Here is a 24,723-nt window from a genome sequence, read left to right as displayed (position 1 = left end):
AATGCCACCAAAGGCCTACGCGATGGGCGCAGAAACGTATTTGCGTATGAATAACTATGTGAATTTTTCGTAAATCTTCCGAAGAAAAACTCCGTGTTCTTAGAGTGAAAAAAATGTTTATAAATTGTTTTGTTGTTATTTATTTTTAAGTAGCTTTATAAACATCTGAAAATATTCCATATATTTTTAATTTGGTGTTCAATGGGGAGTTAAAAATGATACAGATTACATCTTGTTTAAAACATATTTATAAAAGAAAGTACCAGTCTTCACATAGAAGTCAGCATATTTTTTATAGATGGTATAAAGGAGGTAATCTTCTTTTCTTCCAATCAGTTTCACACCATTTGAAAATTGGTGAAGAGTAAAATTTCTAAATAACTCCTTGAATCTTCAAGTAACCCACAAATAAATCATAAATATTAAAACCGATTTTTTTCACTTTATAGCAGAAAACACTGTATGAATGAGAATTTAAGGCTTAGATGAAAATTCACTGTATGAATAAGATCTGAGAAATACCTGATGACATATTTTTTGTGGGCATGAGGGCCACTTTTAAAAATGATTTAAAAACATTTTTTTAATTAAACAAGTTTTGATGGGGGAAAAATATCAAATAACAGAAACATATTTAAAGATATTTATTCTATTTAAATTTAAATAATAAGTTGACATAAAAAGAAGAAAATTAAAGTCTACTTACAAATTGAGAAAGAATAGAATTACGCGATTTGACACAAGGTCTGAGACAAGGAATAAAAAGGGATGTACATAGTGCTGTCATAATAAAGATTTAATAAAATATTAAATCTTCATTATGGCAACACAATTACCTTTATTTTATCAATTAAATATATTATAAAAGTAATTTATAATATATTTAATTTGTAATGTAGCCAATCCATAAACCTGAAAATTAGCAGCAATATGTTAATTAATAATAAAAGTTTTTTAACGCCATATATTACTCATTTGAATATAGAATCGTTTCGCTTAACACAGCTTTCACATTATATGAATATATAAATAATGAGTGAATACATAAAGTGTATTATGCAATTTAAAATATTGCGGCGTTATTTGGACGGCCCTAATATCTGCGAAAATCCCTTGATACGTCGGCGACATATCTACTCCGGAAATAATAGTCAGGGCAATTAAATTTCCCGGTCGGACACTTTTCTCTTAATTTCGTCCTCATTTTCGATGCTAATGGATATCATCGAGGGATCATTCGAATTTTCACTCCTTTTTAATCCCAATGGCTTTTCGCAAGAGCCAAAAGCTTCGCTCTCGCTGCATTGTCATTACGCGTTTATGGACGAAAACAAATTGGCTTTCCAACCGAAAGCTCAATGTCGTTATGCGTACTGAGATTCTACTCTTACAACTTTGGGAATTTTCATATTTGGTAATTATAAACTCGTTGTGAGTAACTGAGTTTTGTGTGATTTAAATTAGATCTGTAGATAGAATAGATTTAGATAAAATGCTATCCTGATTATATTTGCAAGTATAGCTTAAGCTTCATTCATTTATAATTCATGCTAGTATTCGTACAAAGAAGAAGTAATTCGTTATAGATTATGTATTCAAATGAAATAAGAAATGGTTTAAGTAAAGCGTCTGACAAAATTCACAAAAGGAAAATATTAAATGAAAATTAAAAGTATTTCTGCAAGTACACTGTCTAGCAATTTGCAGAATTTTAGGATAGCTGTAAGTAAGCTTTAACCAAGGCTATGTAAAGGAAGACAAGTATATTTTAGACTTTACCTAGAGAAGAGGGGCGCCTCATCATATTGCATTCTTTTACTGTTATGTTTTGTGATCCGATGCATCGGACCAGTCTATTGTGCCATTTTGTAAACTACATGTGGTTATCAATGAAAAGACCCAGTATTTCAGACTTTCCATTAATATTTAGTTAATTAAATTCGTCATAACTGAACATGTTCACAGACAAGATGAGGAGAAAAGGCAAAAAATATTTATGGAACATTTGTTAAAGACGTTTGTTAAATTAATTTTGGTAAACTCATGTAAATATTTTGGGAAATTCACCGAATGCTCGTTGCTGGATTAGAATGCAATTGATATATTAATCAAGAGGGTAAACAAAGTACCTACCTAAACTTGGTGATATTTTTTAATTAGAACACCCTGAATATGAAATTTGAACATTATTATTAAAGATGGCACATGATTTTAAACCTGCGCTCTAAGCACTTCAATTTTATAATAAGTATTTCATACACGTCAGAGTTAGTTCAACAGAATATGGAATACAACGATGTTTCAAAATATGTCACTGTATTCTAAAGCGCCAAAGGATTAGTGAAGGTTTTAATTGGATTCGATAACAATTGCGTAGGTTATAATAACCTTATAGTATATCCGTGAGCATATCTGCCTTTTCCTAGTATGGTACATTTAAGGTTAATAAATGAGATTTTAAATATTGCCGTTTTAGTCTAAAATAAACTGAATTCTGCATTCAGTTACATGATACAGAAAATAGGTTTCTGAATTCTTTTTCTTCTTTCTGAAAGTTTTTTATCTTTCTTTTTCTGATGAGCTCCTCTTCTTCCCTATAACACAAATTAACACATTTGACTTTTAAAGACCTTTTCGACTTATTTTGTCATGTCTTAAATTTATAATATGATTTTATTCTTTTTACTGCCCTCTTGTTCATATTAATTATATCGTTTAGGATTTACAAGCGATATAAGTGCAATGTTTATATTTTTCGATCACCAGTATGCACTTGATAGTTAAAAAAGAAGAAATAGGCTTTAATATTGACGTTTCTTGTATTTCGACAGGGTTGCCAATTTGGCTCTTTTTAAGGCGAATTCCAAAAATCCTCCCCCAACGATTATCAGAAAATTCTTTTATGGCATTTTAGCTTTTCCCTAGCCTTTCGGCACACATAAATCAAAACCAAAAACAATTCTGTTTTTTACTAACTGATTTAGAATGTTATTTTTCTTTTTTTCAGTAATAATATCAGAAACAAAATTCAGAATCAAATTTATCTCCTCTCTCCAAGATGATTCAAGGAATTCACAATTCTCCAGATTTATTATAAAATGTATTTTTCATCATATTTAAATTCATTTGTCTAATAAACCCAAATAATAAACCTATTACCAAGAAGCTATTCTCTGAGCATTTTAGGTTAAACGAAGGCAAGATATAGCATAAAAATTCATTTGAATCGCCTTGTTATTACTGTAAATGATTGGACAGAGCTAGACCTCAACCAAATATTATGAGAATTTCTCTATATCCGAAGAAACAAAATAATAGTGATAATAACAATAACAACTTTTAAAACTGTATACGTGACAAAATACTCTACATGAATTCTACTCCTTTCAGAGGAGATATTAATTGCTACAACCTAATGGATAATGACGAATTCTAATGTTACCAAACCTATTAATGCTCTTACTTAAGGAAATTTAGGATATCGCTACGACAGGAAGACTGACAGCAGTTCCTTGAGTCTAGACTCTCTTTATACTTATAGTGCATGGTAAAGTTCGGAAGCCTGTGTCTCATCTTTATCAGGCAGCCATGCAATACAGAATTATATATATCTGGAGCTAAATTTAAATATATTTTTCATGTTATTAGCGCATTAAAGTGCAAATAACAGGAAAAATATATTTAAATTTATTTGGTAGACTTTTGAAATGAAATTTATATTCTGACAAAGATCAAGAATACATAATCAAAAACAATGTTGCATCCATATTTGAAGAGGATTTAGTACGTACAGTGTTCTTCAGGAAAAACGTTTGGCATCTTCAGGAGACAACATTTTGGGTGTCTAATTCCTATATATAGTATCGCAATTAATTGCGGAAAATTATCAATATTTGAAATTTAAAACAAAGTTTACGTTGACTGTGCATCGCCTTTACAGCACCGTAAAACTAAAAAATCGGAAACTCGAACTATGGTACTTTTTTATATAAAAATAAAATGTGTGAACACACATCAGAGTTGTAACCGCATCTGGGTTAGTCAGAGAATATTATCTAATATAAATTGCACATTATTTAGTGCCAGTTAAACTAAGGTTTTTATGAAAAGAATCTATATTCCTGAAAAGAGTTTAGACAGTTACAATAAACATCTTAATGAAGAAATGAACGAAAAAATATTACGAATTACTGTTATTGAGTTTTATAGTTTGATTGAACTGTATTTAAATTACGCGTATTTATTTTTAAAAAAATTTTGTTAATGATAAAAATCGAGATTAAGAAACAGATCTTGGGAATTACCCTTAAAATATTCTCATTTAACTTAGCAAGTGCGTGCATTCTTTGTATCAGCCTACACGTAATCCTTTAAATGGTTTATAATATGAATTAATGGCTCATTTTTGCTAGTGCTTTCTTGTTAGCACGGTTAATGATAGCAATAACTCATTCGAAATTATTCAGAAATGCAAGAAAAAGTCCTAGTTATCAAACGATATTTGTTAAAGGTATAAAAAAGTAATATTCTAATTTTTTTGCACAAAAAAAAAAAAAAAAAATGAATAGCAGGAACATTAAAGATAAAAATGACAAATAAAGCTTTAAATTATAAGAATGTTCACATTTTTCATTTAGCACTTTTATACTAGGAAGTTCTTCCAAAAATATGTCTTTCTTGCTGTTACTTTAAAAGCTTTTATTTCTATTATTTTTTTACTTTACTTTTTCATTTTATTTATTTTATTAGCTATTTACTTATATTTACGTAAAGTTTGGAGTACAACTGCCTTTTTATAAATATGATAAAACGTTTTCAGTTTTTATTTTCCGTTAAAAAATCATGCGTGGTTTTAAATTTAGATCATTTTTCTTCCCTGACAAATGCATCAGAATCCTTTTTATAGCAAAATATCAATGAGAAATTCAAGGTTTCTTCATCATGCATTAATGGTTTTTAACATCTCAAAGCACTCTAATAACGATGTTCAAGATTAAGGCTTGTCCGAGCTGTAAGTACTAAAAAATTATCTTTTACGAAATAAAAAATAACAATATGTAGAGACATTAGGTATTTTTTGAAAGCAGGAGAGATGTGAAAAATGAGCAACGCCTTCGCCGGGAATCGAACCACGGACCTCTGGAATACGCGCCCAGCGTGCTGAACACTACGAAGGCATGCTAAGAGGGTGGGAGAAATACCTTATGAATATATTCCAATTAAATTTGAAATTTGAAAATGATTACTTTAAAACTTTTTAATCTCATCGAAACATTGCGTTTTGCACAATGGAAATCAATAATCAGAAGCTTTTTAAAAAGCTAAAACGAATAAACAATAAAAAAATAAAACAAATTTCTTTATTCATTTCATTGTTGATTATTGGAATAAACAGCCATATTAATTAAAAAATCATTTGCAACTCATTATTTCAAATTAAAAACTAACATGCTGCCTTTAAGCGCAATTTTCTAAAGAATGAACTGTAATATGAATTTTAAAAGAATCTTTAGATGAACATGGCTAGGCAAACAGAATTATGTAAATAGAGCAGACAATAAAAAAAATGTACTTTAGTACAAAAATGAATTACGCAGATATTTCGATTCCATCAAAGGTAAATAAATCATTGTTTAAAAGTATTCTATTGTTATTCATTAAAAAATAACGACAATATCTGAAGAATTGATTTGAATGTGCGGTTTAATGCTAAAAAACAAATTTGCAGAAATATGACAAAAGCTATGTTTCTAAACTTTTTAACTATATATTCCAAAATTAATCCAAAAGTCAAATTAAAAACACCCGTTCTCTATAAATATCAATGCATATATTATTATTTTTATTATTTAAATGACTTAATAATTCCAAATGTGTAATTAAACGAAAGATTGAAAAATAATCATTTACAAAAGAATATGTACAGTGAACTGTACATATTCTTTTGTAAAAGGGATTTTGTTTAACATCGTCACATAATATTATTTTTTTATTAATTAAAATATAAATTACAAAATAGGTTTAGAATATGATTATAAGTTAAGCTTAAATCAAAACTTTAACTGTATTGCAAAAACGTTTCAATGAATTAAAATTCATATACATACAGAAATATTAAAATTGCAAATTTTCGTATAAATGGAACACTTTTTTTACACGAAAGTTTGCTTTCTAAAATGATTGTAGCTGTGAAAGATTTTGAAATGGTTTTATGAAAAACAGAGTTTTCATAAAGCAATTTTATCATGCTCTCTTTGCTATTCATATAGTACACATTTCATACGCCATGTATCTCCTTGTTAGTCAGTCCAAAGGGGCAATTTGCCCAGAAGGACTATTAATTTTGTTTTGGCATTTTGCGTTGATTCACTACAAGCTTTGTTTCACTTTTTAAATTGTTGCCACCAAATATTATCGCCCTGTATTATAGCTAAAGAAATTAAATAATGAAGAATCTGCATAAATGTATGTATGTTTCTCGCACTGTGACAAAAGAACGGTACCTAGGGCCATCAAATTTTGAATAACGTAATCCTACTGCGAATATGGGTATCTGGAAGCCCGAATTAGAAATTTCGAATTTGTTTTATTATCGATTTCATATTTTGTAAAATTTTTACGAATTTTTGATTAACAAACTCAACGATTTCATACCGAGCAATGGTAATGGCAACGTCGTACAGAAAACACAATTTTTATCTCCAGCCAGCAATACTGTGTATCCGAAATTCTAAAGATATGCTCATTTAAAAATTATTTTGCAATATTGTTTTTGAACTGAATTTTATGGTTTAAGTGCAAAGAACATGATATTTAATAAATAAAGGTAACACACAAAATGTTAAAAAAAACGCCCCTTTGGACTGAAACCTTTCAGATTTTTTAACAATCAGAAAGATTTTTGATGCTTTCGTAATGGTCAACTGTTGTAATACTCTTTGACTTCATCGTTCAGAATAATCTCAGAATAATACCTTTTAAGATGAGAGTTCTTTCCTTTAGAAAACAAAAATCGATCCTCTTGTTTTAAATTTGGAGGTTTGAAGAGCGAGTAAGAAAGCCATTTTCCAAAATGTGTCCGTTTTGAGATGTTTAATTTATCTTTCAAATTATAATTGAATTGCTTAACAAACTAAGCAACTTTAAAGCTATTAATGCAACTTTTAAAGAACTGATAATTTTAACAATGTAAATAATCGATATTTTTTTAATCTATTTAATTTAGAATAGATCCAAGAGATAATTTTAATAAGCATTTACGGGATTATTTTAATCGATAAATCTATTACTAACGTTTTACATTATATGAACTCGGCAAAAAACTGTTGACTTTATTAAACATTAGTGAAGAGTTTGCCGTCTTCCAACTATTTATATAATTAACATTTATTATTAATTATAGTTTGTTTACAGTTTGTATCGATATAAAGAAGTGGTGATATTGATGTCTGAACTTGTTTATATTAAGAAATAATGCGCTTTTTAATAGAAAAATTAGATAAAGAATTTTCTGTTATATGTTGAGCTAAAAAAAGAATAAAAATGTGCTACTTTTAAAATATTAAAATGCTGATTATTGTTTTAATTCACCTTTTCACCTTTTAGTTAAACATTTTCAGTGTAATTTTCTTTCATTTACTTTATAAACAAGTTTATTAACAAACTAATTTCATTATAAGTTTCCTTTCGTTAATTTTATAAGTTTATTAAAGATTAAAACACTGTTCTGATAAGATTCCACATTAATGTAATAAAATAATGAAAGCTATTCAAATTTTAATCATGAGTTATTTGTTTAGTTACATTTGATACAATAATTAAGATTAAACCGTCGTCTTTCAGCTCATATTTGGCTTCAGAAAACTGTGGTGCTGCGATTTAATTTTACAGAAAGTTTTTTTTAATTGACAATGATTTCTAATTTTTTTAATCAGCGTAGTTTGGCAACGTAAAGCAAATATCATCGATTTCTTTTAGTCTCATTTCATTCTCTGTAATTCTTTGTTCAAATTAGAACTAAGATTAAATTAAATATAGAAGAGGGAAATGATGAATTCACCACATTTACAACACTTTAATGAGTTTTGTGTTAAATGCGTTTCAAATTTTGACTTAATAATGCAGCTTTGAACGCAATCAAGTTATTCAAAACGAAATTATGAAGCGTTACGGATTACTCGCTTCACAAAGAAACTATTAAGGAACGGACATGTTTAATTTTCTTTTTGTATTCGGATCAGAAGTTAATATTTGGATGTTTATTAGAGGATACTTTTATGTATTTATTCTTCTTTACTCATAAATAATATGTGGAAGGTGTATTACTAAGGAGACATATATATGCTGTTTAGATTTCTTTGTATTAAAGTGCTACTTGTCATAAGACATTTTATTCAACATTTGGTTTATTTGACTTTGGCAAAGCACTCGAGAGCTAGCTGCCTGAAGAGAGGGATGCCTTCTTGGAGGAGTTTTCTAAGGAAAATTGGCTTGTATAAACTATTTTTATTTTGTTTTATAAAATTGTATTACATTAGTTATCTGTGCAACAGAACAATGATTAACGATTAAAGAATAGTTTGTATTTCTTAGAAACATGAATCACAATTAACATTGTATTATTAAATGGTGCTTTAATATAAATTATTAATATAAATAATTAATAATATATAAAATATTCATAATTATTTATTATAAGAATTTCGTTTTAAATTTTTCATAATATAAATTTTATAACTGCTTTAAATGATTGAGAAATAACTGCAACATTTAGTGAAATTTATTTCCTGAACTTAATAAAATTTTAAATCTTTTCATATTTTGACATTACTCTTAGGAATAGAATGTCAAAATCTCTCCACATATTTGATGCTGAACTTAACGTTATTCAGTATTTACGTCGTAAAACAGAGTAAAGGTGCTTTATACATATTGGCATTACATATTATACATACTGATGGTAATGTTTATCAAGGCGAGAGATGATACAAACATGGAATGCTAAATAACAACTCAAAAATTTTTGAAAAGCTACGCTAAAGATTAAATTAGGCAGCGCAACAAATCTACAACATTTTCAGATTTCTTTTGTTTCTGATGAAGAGGGACCTGCACCTTTTTGCCTTCAAAATCGACAGAAACTTGACTAAATTCTATGCCAAACATAAGGTTTGCTTTGCCTGGTTTTATGTTTTACTTTGGTGTGTTTCTCTTCTCTCTTGATTTGTTAAGCTAAAAATGTTTCTTACATCGGAAAGGAGCACGATTTTATCATTCAAGCAGCAATAGAAACTTATACAAAGAAAAGCAGATGGAGAATTAAGACAACCCAGAGCTAATTAAATGCATATCTATGGAAGCAATCCAGGTGCTAAAGAAGATCCAAAGCATTATTTAGGGGGGGGGAATTAAAATTATATTGAATAGAAAGTGCTTTATTATATAACGATAAGAAGGCACAAAGTAGAAAATAATATATTTTTAATTATATATAAGCGTATGCTATTCAGAATATTAATAAATATCTTAATAATAAAGCTAGACAATGGCTAACAACTGTACTAATAGGACTCCGTTTAAACCAACTAATGTTGATGAAGCCATTTCGGGTATCACCTTTATTAAACTACAGTTACTATTATTGTAGTTACAGATAGAAATGAATTAATAAAAGGAATTTTCGCATTATTTACAATCTTTAACATTCCTCAAACTTTAATTGTATAGTAATGAAAGAGCGTGATACAATAGTTATATATAGCAGTCTGTAGCCGTTAAAGATAAAAACAACAGTTATTATGTATATAGAACTAGCAGAGTTGAATAATTAAAACTTCTGAAATATTATGTTTTCATCTCGTTACTGCTCCGCATCAGGATAGAATGAGGCATTATTAAGAATGAGTAGTGCTTTCCTTAGTAAATTTTTCGATTTCAGATACTTTTCTGCTGAAGGAGCAAGTTATTGATAAAACTAGTCCTTAAAATTGGTTCCATTCGTTCATGCATTAATGTATTCTTTTCACATATAGTTTTAACAGCACTAATGAGACTTTCCCATTTGTTTATGAGAGCTAATTTGAGGTTATGTTTGCTGTTTCATTGCTGCATGTTGAGGTTTTAACTCTCTTCTCCTTACTTCTTGTGGAGCCTGGAGCTGACTTCTCCTAAGATGAAAGCATTTTAGAAGGCATTATTCGAAAATTCACATCAAACTCATTGTTAATTTGATCCCCAAATAGTCCTTTTCAATTAGTCTGAGAGAAATTTCCATGAGTATGGCGTAGCGCTTCTTCATTCTGTCGAGCCAGCCAAACACTAGCAGTAAATTCAGATTCCCTTTCTTAAATTTCCTCAGAAAATTTGAATGTTTTTTTTTTTTTTTTTTTTTTTTTTTTTTTTTTTTTCAAATGGGTCCCGAAAAGTGTGTTTGTTTTGACCAAGACAGGGGATGTGGTAAAAACACTGAGGTAGGAAATAAGAGGAGAGGCCCTAACTGGTTTTTTTTTTTTTTTTTTTTTTTTTTTTTTTTTTTTTTTTGTGCACTGCCTTGAAGCACTGGCGCACCTGTCTTGGAGACTAAAACGTTCAGTGGCTTGCCATTAAGATCAGTAGGTTTTGAAATGATCGGAGGTAAACATTTTGTAACATTTGCATTGTAACTATATGTATAAATCTATATAGTTTCTTTTTTTACGCTATTTTAGAGTCCTAAGTATGTGAAAGAATATATGGTTAAACAACATATCATTCTGAATGGAATTAAGTGCTATACTTTTCCCACCACAGTTTGTTCAGGACAATATTAATTTGAATGAAATATTTTCAAAAGTTTTCGTTAATTGCATTAGAAAGAAATTTTAAGGTAATTAAATTTTATTCAGTTAACGATTACAGAAATTAATATCATAGTTTATTGTATTGTTAATATTTAAATTACGCATTTTTTCTTTTCTATTTACAGAGCTTTTTCCAGAAATACTTTCTCAAATATGAGGTTTTTTTTTTTTTTGCTTCTGAAGCATCCTTTAAATAAAAAAAACCAGAGTTACTTTATAATTAATGCTCAGTTCGGTTCTTTCAAATTAGAACACCTTTTGTTTTAGTAGTGAAATACGTTAGATACTGCTTAATTTCCACGCACTTTAAGTTCTACGAGTATTTCTGAAAGAGATTAAAAAAAAGTTTTTTTTTAAATATTATTTAAAACTTGTAACCGAGTTATTATCAAAGGTAAGGAAATAATTTGATTTAATACTTATCAATTTTTTTTTACCCTTAATTTCAACAATACGCATTCTGAAAATTCTTCGTTACTACTTAAGTATGTATCTCATAGACTGTGCTTTACAACACCTTTTAACAGACTGCTTTCCTGTACGAACAATTCTAGCTTAAATAGTTTTATAGGTATGCTTGCCAACAGAATTTCAATTTGTGTTTACAATTAAATGTTAAGGCTATTATATATTTAGATAATATTTATAATCATTATAAATTTATATATATATATATATATAATAACTAGATTTCTACACAGCAACATTCACAGGAGTTCATGACTGAATAAATCCTTCATTTACAAATATATTTGTAAATAATTTCATAAATATTTACGTATTTTGTTAAAAGCAAACACAAAATAATTTTCGGTACGTGCAAATCTTTAATTTCTGTGCATTCACTATATTTTTCGAATAAAAGTAATTTACAATAATTTAGCATATATCATAATTTTTACATAAGAGATATACATAAATTTAATGAAAATTACATGCATTATTTCTAATATGCACTCAAAAATGAGTTTTCCTTCGAAATTTATCCACGAAGGCATCTCTCTCCTTAGGCAGATAGCATTTGCCTGTTTTCTCGTATTTTGAAAATTTTAACATAATTTCAAATATTTTAACATACTAAATTTTATACTTGCATTTATATATCAAGTTTCCAACTTTTGACTTAAAACACGTTTTTAGATACATTCATTATAAAATTCATATTTTCTAGTAAGTATATTTTGGCAGAGTATTCAATACCTCTCTTAGCAATTTTACCCAGTTTAATATTTCTCTGATAATATAATAAATAACAACATCTATTTCACATTTAAATATTAACCTCATTGTCGCTTGATCGCAATCTTGATTGCCTAACTTTGCATACCAATATTGCTTCATTTTTTGATGCTATTAAAACAACTAATTGATCTAAATTCACAAATTTACATATTACAAAGTAATCCAAAATATTACAATATGTAAAATGTATTATTATGCCAGTTAATAACCCTAACATCATCCTGTTTTCAAATTCCTAATAAGCTGTCATGATGACGTGGCACGTTGACATGATTACATGACCTTGACTACACATGGCACTTTCGCTGAATTGGCAAATGATTCTGTATACAATGTTACACAAATATATAGTTCCAAATTAAGTAAAAGTTAACTTAATAGCACATCTCTCTATATATTTATTAATTTTAACAAGAATTACAGGGTTTGGAAGTAATTTCATTTTTCAGTTATGATAAATAAACCCAAAGTGATTATTTTTCAATTATATAAAAACAAAATAATGAGTTTAAAATGAAGAACTATTATGCCTCTCCGCTAAAAAATTTAAAAAAGTGCATATTATAGTATTATGTGGGTGATGAAAAATATATTTTATTTAAAACATTTTGAAAGTTGGAACATAAAAGAAAAGTAGCAAATACACTATCTAGGGCATCGAAAAAGGTATACAAATTTTTACGCCTATATCAGTTAGTTAGATGGAAATCGAGCTTTAAAGCGCTCTATATTTTTGCGATGTATTGACATTTTAAAGGTACCTTAAGGTATTTGTCATTCTTGACACATAACATAAATATTTTGCTAAAATCTAAATTTTTAATGTCCAGTAACTAAGTATTTTATAAAACAAATTCATAATCAAAAATCACTGTTGCAAGTTATAGAAAAATAACTAAGCGTGATTTTGCATCAATTCCGCTAAACTATACAAATTGCTATTACCCATCCAACAATGAATGTTTCTTTTATGCCTAAGTGTTCCCACTTTTCGTGGGTTGAAGTACCACCAAATCGCTGTCAACGTGCTCTGGATGTAAATAAAACGCACCTGATTTGGCGACAAAAGCTAGGCAGCACTGTCGTACCTCTCGTACTTTGATACTTTTGTCGTACAGGCGTATCGTACTTTGATACTTTTATCTTTGTCGGCATTAGCTAGAACTATATCTTGCTTTTTCCGGCACCTCAGATAAGCCCCGGGTGGGGTTACCACACGTACTAAACCTCAGGGAAATTTCCAGTTGGAAAGACCTATAAATAAGCTTAGTAAAGTAGAGACCCAAGTCGCAGGAACATAAAGATTGCAGTTGGAGCACGTGCAGAGAGTAGTCTGACGTGACTAGAAAAGGCATGATTATGAGGTGTAGAAAGGCGAATCAGATGCTAAGTCCGAATATGCCAATAAGCATTTCGAATCTGGGAGAGATAATACGCTACAATGAGTACATCCACAACTCTGATCTAGATTAATGCAAAGCAGGGTGAGGCGTAGCTCGGGGATGGCGTCTCTCTTATATTCTTACCTCCGTGGGGTAAACAAGAATCTCTACGAAAAGAACAAACCTCCTGCCAAACTTGATGGGCAGTTTTGAGAATTAATGTCACAAAAGAAATACAATAAAAATAGCAGATATTCGAAGACAACAGGGAAAACATGAGGACCGTCATACGCATAAATATGCACTGCAATTATTATCACACTGTGATAAAAATGTATTTGTGCTGATTGCATCGTACAGGCAATGCTATAAATTATTACAGTCTAGCTATTTTAATAAACCACCACATTATATCTCCTTATTCTGTTCAGCAGTAATCATTCAGCAGTTAAAATAAAATCATTTTAGTTATACGAAATGTCGAGTAATCGGGAATAGAATTTTTGGAATTCTACCAAACTGCCTAATGTGAACTTTCTGATGTTCTTTAATGCAAACACTACAAAAATACTTTTGGTAAAAAAACATAGTTATTAATTTTTAGTAGAAACAATGTTTTAGGAATGGTGGAACGTTGGGAGAAAAATGATATAAATCAGTGCTGTCAAATCCCTGGAATCATAATTGGGTACAGTCATATTATAAAGGAGTTCAGTCTAAAATTGGAAAGTTGACATCTATTTAATAATGCATAATTAATATACAATTGCTTATTTTAATGTTTAGTGTCACTGAACTACTTCTACATTCTCGGTCTTGAGTAATGAAAAATGGATTTGCCGAAAAAAATCGTTATATTATTTCAACGGAAAAGTTATTTAGCATTTTGTTTAGAAAAGGTTCACAATTTACCATTATGCCAGAATATAGTATTTCCTCACTTAATCAACAATATTTAGAATGTATAATTTGCCTTCCAAAAATGTGACTATTGAAAAATACATTTCAGTTATGAGATAAGGAAGCAAACGGAAAAAACACATTTAGCTTCCCAAATATACTTCGATTAATCAAGAAGAAGTGAAAAGATTTGTTTTCAGTCACTGAAAGTTAATGGCGTTCTGCTCCAATCCTTTGGTATCGAATCTTCGTTTTTTTTTCAGCCACCGAAGTACTTAATACTTTTCGTAAGAAGCGTGTTCTGCTTAGTTCATGGCATTAGGTTAAACCTAATTAGCTATTAAGTTTATGCATTTTCATCTTCGCGCTTACTGTAGGTTTTAAATACAATAACACAGAAAAATAGATAAAAATTCATAAAAGATTTATTAAAATTTTGCATACAAATAAATACGACTCGCTTTGATACAACTGAAATTTAACAAAAATTGATTATTGTTATTTCCGAATTCCAGAAATTCAATGTTAAATATAATGTTAGTTATATAGTTAAATATAATGGGTACACAAGACAACGTTTAACGCTTTATTAATGAGATTTCAGATGCCTAGAGCTTCTATCTTACGCGCTGTTAAATAAAAGTCACTATCCAAAGCTGCAGACATGTGAACGTCTCAAGGATAAACAGAATTCTGTAGAGTTTTGGGCATCTCAGGGATAAGCAGTTTTATGGCCAGTTGTGACTAAACTCCGTGTGTCTAAATTATCTCGCTATTTAAACTCAACTTAATTTGCATTCCGGTGATGTCTTTTTAGCGGTGGAGACAGAAGTCATAAGAAGAATTTTACACCAAAATAAATATGTTAGCTAAAATAAACCTTACAAATGACAGGCTTCTAAAAACTTTGTGAAACAATACATTTGTATATTTTGTACAAAAATGTAACGTAAAGCTATATATTTATTTTTAACATGTATAAAAATGAGAATGGAGAGGAATGGAATGGCCAGAAAAAATCCGATTATCATGCGTTACATGTTTGGCGTTGGAAAGTTTACAAGAGTTTTTCATTTAGCTTTACAAATTAATTCCAAATGCAAGTATCTCAAGCAATGGAATCAGGTTATTAGACGGAGGATAATTCTATATGCAAGTACAAACCTGATATATAGAAAAAAAAATTATTCTAAACAGCATGCAGAGAATAGACCTACTTCTTATTAGAATGGCATACAGAGCATTTCATCTCCAACGGCTGCCTTGCAAGTCCTAACTGGTATCCTTCTCTTAGTGCTCTGAGAGTAGCAAGAAGAGGCGCTTCCTAACATCCTTTGGTCTCAACACTATTTTCTTCATGGGACCATTACTATTCCGAGAGATTATGACCATGTGCTGATGTTTGTCGCCCATCTTCGTTTGATGTTCCGGGTAAAATAATTATCTATCCCTAAGAGTACTCCCAATGGATCCAAAATGGCCTTTGCCACCAGCAATGGTATGTGTGTCATCAACCAACGCAAGGTCGAATACATATGTAATCGTAGACTGGGCAAAGTTAGTACTTCAGGGCGAATTAGTCGCGCGTCATAAGGCCATCCTTCTTTTCACCCTAGTAAATAGTGGCAAAACCACAGTCTTCAGTGACTCAGTCTCAATTCCGGAGGCAGTCAACAAACTGTACTCCAGGAAAAGCCTGGTAAAGAAAAAACATGAACTTGTAAGATTTCCATTATTTCTTTGATGGGACACTATCTGGGTGCTGGGGCATAGTCGTTAATGGACTATCAGATGAAAAGACAATAGCAGATGCCAAAGTCCTTAAACTTCCAGAGTTAGCTCTTCCACTTCCGACTTCACTACTTAAAAAGTACACTTGGCAAAACTTTCTAAAGCAATGGCAATTCAGCTTTAACTCCCACTGTACAGAGAGACAAACCTTTAAATTCCTCCAACAGTCTTCATCAGTTCCACATCTTATATCACCTGGTTCTATTGTTAAATTGTGGTTAGTGTTCTTTTCCTGTACGGACACATTAGAAATTTAACAAAAAGAACATATATGAGAGAATTTACATTTGAAAATCTGAATTTAAAATATATGAATGAAAAATTGAGTTTTCGTGATTGTTATGCATTCATATTTATCAACATTTAAAAACTTTTTTGGAAACAAAAGGAAATTTTTTTTAATGTTGCAGAATATTGTTAGAGATATTTGAGAGTTTCAAGACAACAGAATGCAAGATTTTAACAGGATTGAAAATGATCTTTGCGAAACAAAAATAACGCATTTCAATGCAATTTGAAATTTCAAATATATTCCATTTAAATATTATTAACTCCAAGGAACTTGCTTATTTTTCGGAACTGCTACCGACAATCTGAAGCATCTCCAAAAATTTATGACTCAAAAAAACTATAAATTTATTCTATTAGTAAATTTTCATAAATTAACATATAAATATATTATAAATATACATATAAATTAATGTAATGTACTTATGTATATTATAAATATAAGTTAATGCAATGTTGATGCATACATATAGAATGCATATGCTATTCAGTGAGTAATTTCTCATAGAACAAAATCAAGGTATCGAACTATATATTTTTCGCGATATGAAGTTACTATTACTAAAGAAAATAAGATAATCACTACAAAACTATCCCTTCAATTATTAATAAATTTGTGCTTAATTTATTATATTAGTCTCTTGTTCTACTTAAGGAAGGCATATAATCCGTTAGCATTGCTGGTTTATTTTTGTATATCTTGTGCTGCACTTTTTATATTAATTTCGGACAGTAAGACAGTTCTTTAGTTTGGTAACTTATATGTAGAATGAGTTTCTTGAGAAGGTGATAAAATGCTGCTAAGAGATTATCAGCCACATCGAAATGATTCGTTATCCACAGAGTAAAATTATACAGTTTTGAGGTATACTAGGATCACTAACAATACGTTTTCGCTTCAGTGAACAGAGAGACGAGTAGTGTATTTTTGAAAAATTATCCTCCAATGTCTACGTGCAGCAAATTTGGATTTTTACACTACTAATGCGTCTTTATTCAAACTCCATATGCGCTTTCATTATTAATATTATTAATAATTAATTTAAATTTAATATACTATTAATTTAAATTTGATATACTATTAATGTAAATTTGATATACTATTATTTAATTTGACATATTATCAATTATTAATTTGTCGGCTGGATAATGGATAGCGATAATGATTGGATAGCAATCAATTGGATAGTGATATCATAAAAAGAAATTAACTGCTAATTGGAAATAAAAATTTATTTTATTAAAATATTTGAATCTGTGTCTCTCTAATCCATTTGTATGTTATGGTATAAGTTGAAGTGATGTCTAAATGCTAATGCTGTAAATTAATGAAACAATTAAACCTATAAAATACAATGAATGTCCCCAAATTAAAAATTGCACAAAACCCACAATAAATATGCACTTTATTACAATAATATAGCGCACAAAATAAATTACAACCAAATAAAAAGAAAATGTTTTATATGCAGCAACCGGCTGTTCAATAAACTACAAACAAATAGGCTTATTTATTTTGTAGTTTAATATTCGGTAAAAATAATCTATACAATTTAATTTCATTTGAAATAGCAAATTTAAAATTAAGTAAAAAGTGAATAATTAAATGATTAAATAAAGAAAATTTTAGATTGACCCAAATTTTATTAATCTGTGTTTGAATTTTTTTTTTTTTTTTTTTTTTTTTGCTTAATTTTAATTCCATATTGGTAAGTTTCTTTTCCAATCAGAAACAACAAATATTTTTATTAAATTAGTTATTCTTTAATAAACTAAAACTCTCAATAAGATCTTTGTAAAACTTAAACAGTACTTCATACCGTCGTCATCTTCAAATTCCTGTCAAAATGTTAGGCCCATAAACAAATAAGAAATCATATTTGCTTTTCATATTAATTGTGCATCTGACTCAACTTTTGATGTGTTGGCTCCCCTCACTTCGTTTGCTTTCGAATTATTAATATTTACGTTGTTCGTTAGCGTTCTCTAACTGAGAATGGTCGCATTATATTTTAGACTACAGCTGAAATGGATTTGTGTTTTCTGCATTGATTATCAGCCTTTATAGCATGATTTCAGTCATTTACTTGGGAAAATTATTATAGAAATCCTGTTAAGACCATTTAGAATTATGCATGTGACATTAAGCACATATAATTATAGTTTATCTACGTTAAAGCACAATTAACGGATAATCAGAATACAAAGTAATGAACATTAAAAAAAGTCCTTTTAAACTTTGACGAAATATTCTGTGAAATATTGTGATTTTTTGAAGAACGTTAATAATTCATTATTATAGTATTTCGAAAGAACCTTTTATCTGTTTTAAACGTAATTTAAAATCTAAATATTTTTAAAAGTAAAACGTGCTAAATAAAAATAGAATATGAGAATTTCAATTGTTACCTTTTCAAATAATTCATGTATAACAGAGACAGAGATTGATCTCTGATTATTCATAATTATTTGAAAATCTACAGAAAGTTGCACAACCTAAGATGGTTGCTGTGAGGTTTGAAAAGAAATTACCGAATGTTACTGGCAACTTGGAAAAAATGTTGTTTCCGTTGAGAGATTTTTGCCTTACCGAAACAAATACCCTCAATGCAAAATATTGCTGTCAATGTGGTCTTCTATCTTTTATTTACCTTCCATATTATAAAAGTATGTTGCTGAAGAACATGACAAAATAAGAACAAAATCTGAAAGCTTTCAGATTTTACATTACGCCCAAAAGAGCGTTTTCTTATCTTTTTGTGTGTTACTTTTATTTATTATAAATATCACGTTCTTCGCACTTAAACCATAAACTTCAATTCAACAACCATACCGCAAAATAATTTTCAAATGAGCATATTTTTAGAATTTCCGATACACAGTCTCGCGCGCTGGAGATAAAAATGTTTTCTTTCCGTACAATGTCGCCATTGCTCGAATTATTTTGCTTTCAGTTTCTTAACTTGACATTTCTAAACAAAGTAACACGTAATACTTTGTAGACTAAACATGCAGTTAGTTGAGCAAGGCAAATTGAAGATCTTCTGTTTACTACATCGCAAAAAAAGGAAACTAAACGGCAAAATAAATAGCAAGGTTGCATAATGTTATATAAATGAACATAATATGCCGGAAGATTTTGAAAGATAAGGATAAAAATGTTTCTAGCATTAAAATATTCGAAAAATTTTAATGTAATAAAATAAAGTGTATCGAAATTATGCGTTCAAAATGTGCATATTATTGAAACCATCCAGGATTAAAAATACTATAAATTATTTAACAATTCATTGCAATATATGACAGAAAGCGTTTCCTGGATTACACTTTTATTATTCAGAAAAAATAATTTTCCTGTTTCAGCGAAATGATAGGCACTTTGCTGAGAGAAGGTAAGTTATAAGATAAGGATATCACGGATTACAGATATTACATCAAAATGATAAAAAAAAGGCCCAGATAATGCGAAACAATAGGCCTAAAATATCATACTTTGCTGATAATAACAACCCAAACATAACTAGGAAAAGGCAAATTAAATATTCTTATTAACGCAATCACTGCAAATAGACAATTTTTAACAATACTGAACGTCATTGATTTTGTGAAATTTCTGCTCCTTTCTTTACCATACATCATAAAAATATACCAATTTTAATAAAGATAAATGTTATATTATATAGCTCGGTAACTTAGGAAAATAACTCTGTTTACGTGACTCAAAAAAGAGGGGGGAGAAAAAGAAAAGTCTGATTTGCACTAGAGTGAAGTAATAACATACCGCTTCGTAGAAACTTTCTATTGTATCCTAAACAATGGTTTTTGAATCCTTAATTTTTGATTACTTTTCGTGAATTTATGACGCAGATATGAAACATTTTGTCTATACTTGACTTCATTTGACCTTTTTCTCTTAAGAAATGACATAGCTTAGGGCTATCTCTTGATAGAGATACTTAAAACTGGATTTTTGTTGTTAATAATTAATTTTAAAAATGTCTATTTATACTAACTAATAAATTCATTTCTTCTCAGAAATTCATTCTTCTCAATCTCAAACACCAGATCTCTTGTGACCACAAATCTGTTTAATGGATAAGCTTGCTTCATATCCTCCGTGCGCGATTTTGCGTGTAAGTGGTTAGCAGATCCGAAAATAACAACTGAAAAATCTGAGGTTCGAATTCTTGAGAATGCAATAGTGATTTTACCCATTTTCCGCGCCAGTATTTCACCAGCAGAAGGCCCGTCAGCCCGAGCGGTAAAGTCGCTGAACACTGTTAGTTCGGTGAGGGGTTCGAGTCTTCTACGAGCAGGCTAGTTGCATGGCGTTTTCTTTATCTAAGTGTAACGTATATACGAGCCAGTTTCCTTTAGAAAGTCCTCGACGAATGCATGCCTTCTCATAAGTAGGTACCCTCGAGTGCTTTGTAATTGTCATATCCTAGCTAAAATAGAGTTGCTTGGAAGCTAGAATACTGAAGAACTATGTAGCGAGTATTGGCTAAGTTTTGTAAGCAAGTAACAAGTCCAAAGAAGGGTTAAAATAGTCTTTTATTCTAACTCAAAATGAATTAACAGATGGAGCCTCTAGGGCGTAGAGGAAGCCTCTACATGGACTTTAAATAGAAAATGTAAAACTAATATTAAACGGAATTAATCAGCCGAAGCTGTACAGAATCAACTCGCGTAGTGGACCCTTATTAAAGGATCACCGCCGTATACTAGTAAGCACACAGTAGGTACGGTCGTGGAAAAGCAACCTTAAGGCTAATAGCAACAACGAGGCCGAAAGGCCAAACACACTTTCCTACTGAAGTAACTCAAACCTCAGCTTTATATACTCGTTTCTACCTTACTAGCATAAATTGTGATCCTGAAAACTCATTCTAACAAGATAACCTAGGTAAGAAACTAGAAGGCCTGTTCCAAAATAAAAATAACTGTTAGAAAATTAAAGTAAACCCTACATCATAATCCCCATTAAAACCCTACACCATAATCATATAAACTAAACTTTCAGCACCAGCATCAGCATTTGGATTTTGACGACTGGGTCTCGCGACTCATGCCAATTATTCTTGAAGTTAGGAAGAATATGAGGCATTATCTCATGTCTTTTTGAGAGCTTTTGTAATGTAAGTGACTTATCCAGTAGCAAGTGGAAGATCCGTGGTTTGAACATCCGCGAGATACAGTTGAGTTTTCATACCCATAAATCCTAAATTCACTGTAGACACTGTCGACTGTCAGTGGCTCCAATAGTACTTTGTTATATCCAAATAATGATAATAAAACATGAGTCTAATTTTACTATCTTATGAGAAATATTATTGCGAATTGTTCGGGCAACCTTATTGTACTTACTTATTATACTATGTTAGTGTACTTATTTATTAACACAGTAAAATACTTACTTATTATACTATGTTAAATAGTATAATAAGTAAGTATTTGAACAAGAATACTTTTGCATTGTTTATATAAGATTAAAGCTTATTGTTGAATGTTTGTGTACGTTTCTTTCATTTAGAATAATGGCCGGAGCACTTAACCTCTGTTCTTCGAGGAGCTTGGTCTTCATCGTATTGGCCATCCTATGCTGTTCCCTGCTATGCGAAACGCGGGCTCAACAGTTTTACCCCAACGGTCGCTATGGAAGAAGAAGCGTCATTCCTCCTCTTGCTGGTGAGTCATCCACATTCTCCTCATCTCAGTAATTCATGCTTCAACTTTAACTTACCTTGGTCAAAATTAAGTTAAACTGCAAGTTATTTGCATTTAATGTTAAAGACCATTTCTGTTTTAAATAACTATCTCTTCTTTGCAACAGAAGCTTCAGCAGCTGCTTTCATTCGCGAGAGCAGGCAAAGATTTGGTAGAGACAGTTTGTCTCATGGGTTCATCACGGATCCATTATATCCAGCGTACTGACTGAACATATTAAGGACTCCAGTAAGCTTGAAAGAAAACCGAAGGAGTATTGAATAGCTTCAGCAGAGTTTGGATCTGATACCACTTCGCTTTTAAATGTCCAGTCACTTAAAATTTTCTATTCACACATAAAAGATCCTTAGTATTAAGGTACTAGAAGAATGAATCTGTCACGCTAGTAGTCATACTGATTCTTTTGACAATGAACGCGCATTATCGTCATGGCAATATAGAGTGACCAATTTGAAATACTTTAAAATTCCATATTGCTTATAGCAACTTTGTATGTTTCATGCTAGATTTTACTTCTCTTGCTGAAATGAGCAACATAATTTACAAATCCTATTCTTACTTATGTCAAAACAGAACGAGTATTATTAATTAAAATTTTAAGGGCAAAGAAATCTTTCTGAAAATCTGTTTGAGTCTCTGTGGTTTAGGAATCATCGTAAGTAAAAGACGATAGTAACTGAGACAATAAAGGCTTTTATAATCTTACAGCGACATTAATATTTTTATTTCTCTCAGCTCCAAGTATTTAAAGATAGTAAGCTAAGTCTGTCAAAATTAACTCTAGTCATTATCCTCAAATGAGATAAACAAAACAGATGCAGAATGACTTAAGGCCGTTAAGCAATAACAATGGAGGGCAAATCTTGATACTGTTTTATGATTATGAAATTGTTAAGTTTTCACTAGAAGGATACATTTTTAAATGCTATTATTTTTAAAGCGAGAAGCATCATGTACATTACAGACATGTAATGCACATACGGTGATTCCTTTTATCTTCTGTAAGATGCACAAATTCGAATGAATATAGCATTTAGCTCTCTCGGTAGCTTTGTATTTACAAACAACGAAACTCAAGACTGTTGATCATGCTTCCAAATGATTTTATTCGTTTTCGTATGTGGGTTACAGAGAGGATGTTGAGTATTATTTTGTTTACATTTTGAGAAATACTTTCACTTTGAAAGATGTTTATCTACAGGAGATAGTCGTCTCAGAGGGATCACTACATTTTGAATTCGATTAGACGTATTTGATTTATAAGAGCATCACATAAAATAATACACAAACATAAGTGAAATTACAAAGCCAGATAAAAGTAGATTACAAAAATGATCCAGAATTAAAGTTTAATAAATTCCTTCACAATACGGTGATTTTTGTAAAATGAGATTTTTTAACTGAAGAAAAGAAATTACAGTACTAGAAATACTTAAAGATGAGTTAAAATGTGCAACAGCGCTAACAAAATAAAAATTATAAACAAGTAGGTTATTGTATTTTAGGTGTGCTATGCTATTCAGCTTAAGGTATCATCAACGTGTTGAGAAATACGACATCAGCAAACAACAGACAAGATGGCCATCTAATTCGGAGGATATACAGAGAGAAGTGAAAATGAAATCAGCGGTCATTTACAGCTGAATAAAAGAAGCAGTATTTTTAAACGTCTTTGTCTATCTACACTAGGTTTACGAATGGATCTCTCGAGGAGTCACTCTCTCGTAAAGAGCTTAGTACAGGCAATGAAATAAATGTAGTGTTCAGTTGCTGTGCGGTCAATCAGAAAAGATTTAATCTTTCGTAATTCAAACATTTAACAGGTGATACTATGTTAAAACTCTTGCAGTATTTTTAGTATTATTTGTATATATTCTATTAATGAGCTTACTTTTTTAATCATTATCGCATAAATTAACGTTTATTTTTTGTATTTATAAAGTACTTACAATTATTAACACATAATATAAATTATAAGGGTAAATTCAATTTATAAGCAATTTGATTAAACTGAGCAAATTTTCGATCATTCCTTTCTTTATGTTCAGACATTCTTGAATAGAAACTTAATATTAAAGCAGCTTAATCATATATCAGATAATATTTGGAAGGCATTACAAATCACAAAGCAGCATATAAATCTTACAAAATCTAAATATTGTTTAAAATATTTCTTTATGGTTTTATAAACTTATGAAGCAAACATTGATGAAGCAAATAATGATTCTTTAATTCTTTTTAATCTTACAAATTTGGTCGTCTTTCTTTGCACTTAAAGAAACAATTTATATTTTAAGCATTTCCCTCTCCTTATTCTCAGCATGCCACTTACGAAATTTTTATCTAGCTATATCGGAAACAATTATTTAAGTAATTCTTTTTCTTTGGTATCTCATATCCAAGTATTAACACGCTTCAAAGTTTGCTTAACTTCCGAAAAGAATTCCGTGAACAAACTTCGCCTACAAGAAGTACTAATAACATTAATTTAACATAACTGGAATAATTAATGGCAGGTATTCATTAAGTTTCTGATGTTTCATTAATCTACTTTA

The 24,723-nt window shown here is 29.9% G+C and overlaps 1 protein-coding gene across 1 annotated transcript in view; it reads left to right on the top strand.

The window, feature by feature from the left end:
- The window catches only part of LOC118187683 (RYamide neuropeptides-like), a 96,449-nt gene that overhangs the window by 20,190 nt on the left and 51,536 nt on the right, over nt 1–24,723 (top strand). Inside the window, exon 2 of the mRNA XM_035357955.2 lies at nt 21,975–22,129. Coding sequence (XP_035213846.1) covers nt 21,979–22,129 — 151 coding nt within the window. The 5' untranslated portion in view covers nt 21,975–21,978. The remainder of the gene's footprint in view (nt 1–21,974; nt 22,130–24,723) is intronic.

This window comes from Stegodyphus dumicola, chromosome 5 (genome assembly GCF_044657685.1).
Source record: "Stegodyphus dumicola isolate Sdum_Otavi_A_Nest chromosome 5, ASM4465768v1".
Classification (NCBI taxonomy): domain Eukaryota; kingdom Metazoa; phylum Arthropoda; class Arachnida; order Araneae; family Eresidae; genus Stegodyphus; species Stegodyphus dumicola.
Note: the sequence above shows the minus strand (reverse complement) of the source record. Positions and strands in the feature narration are given on the sequence as shown.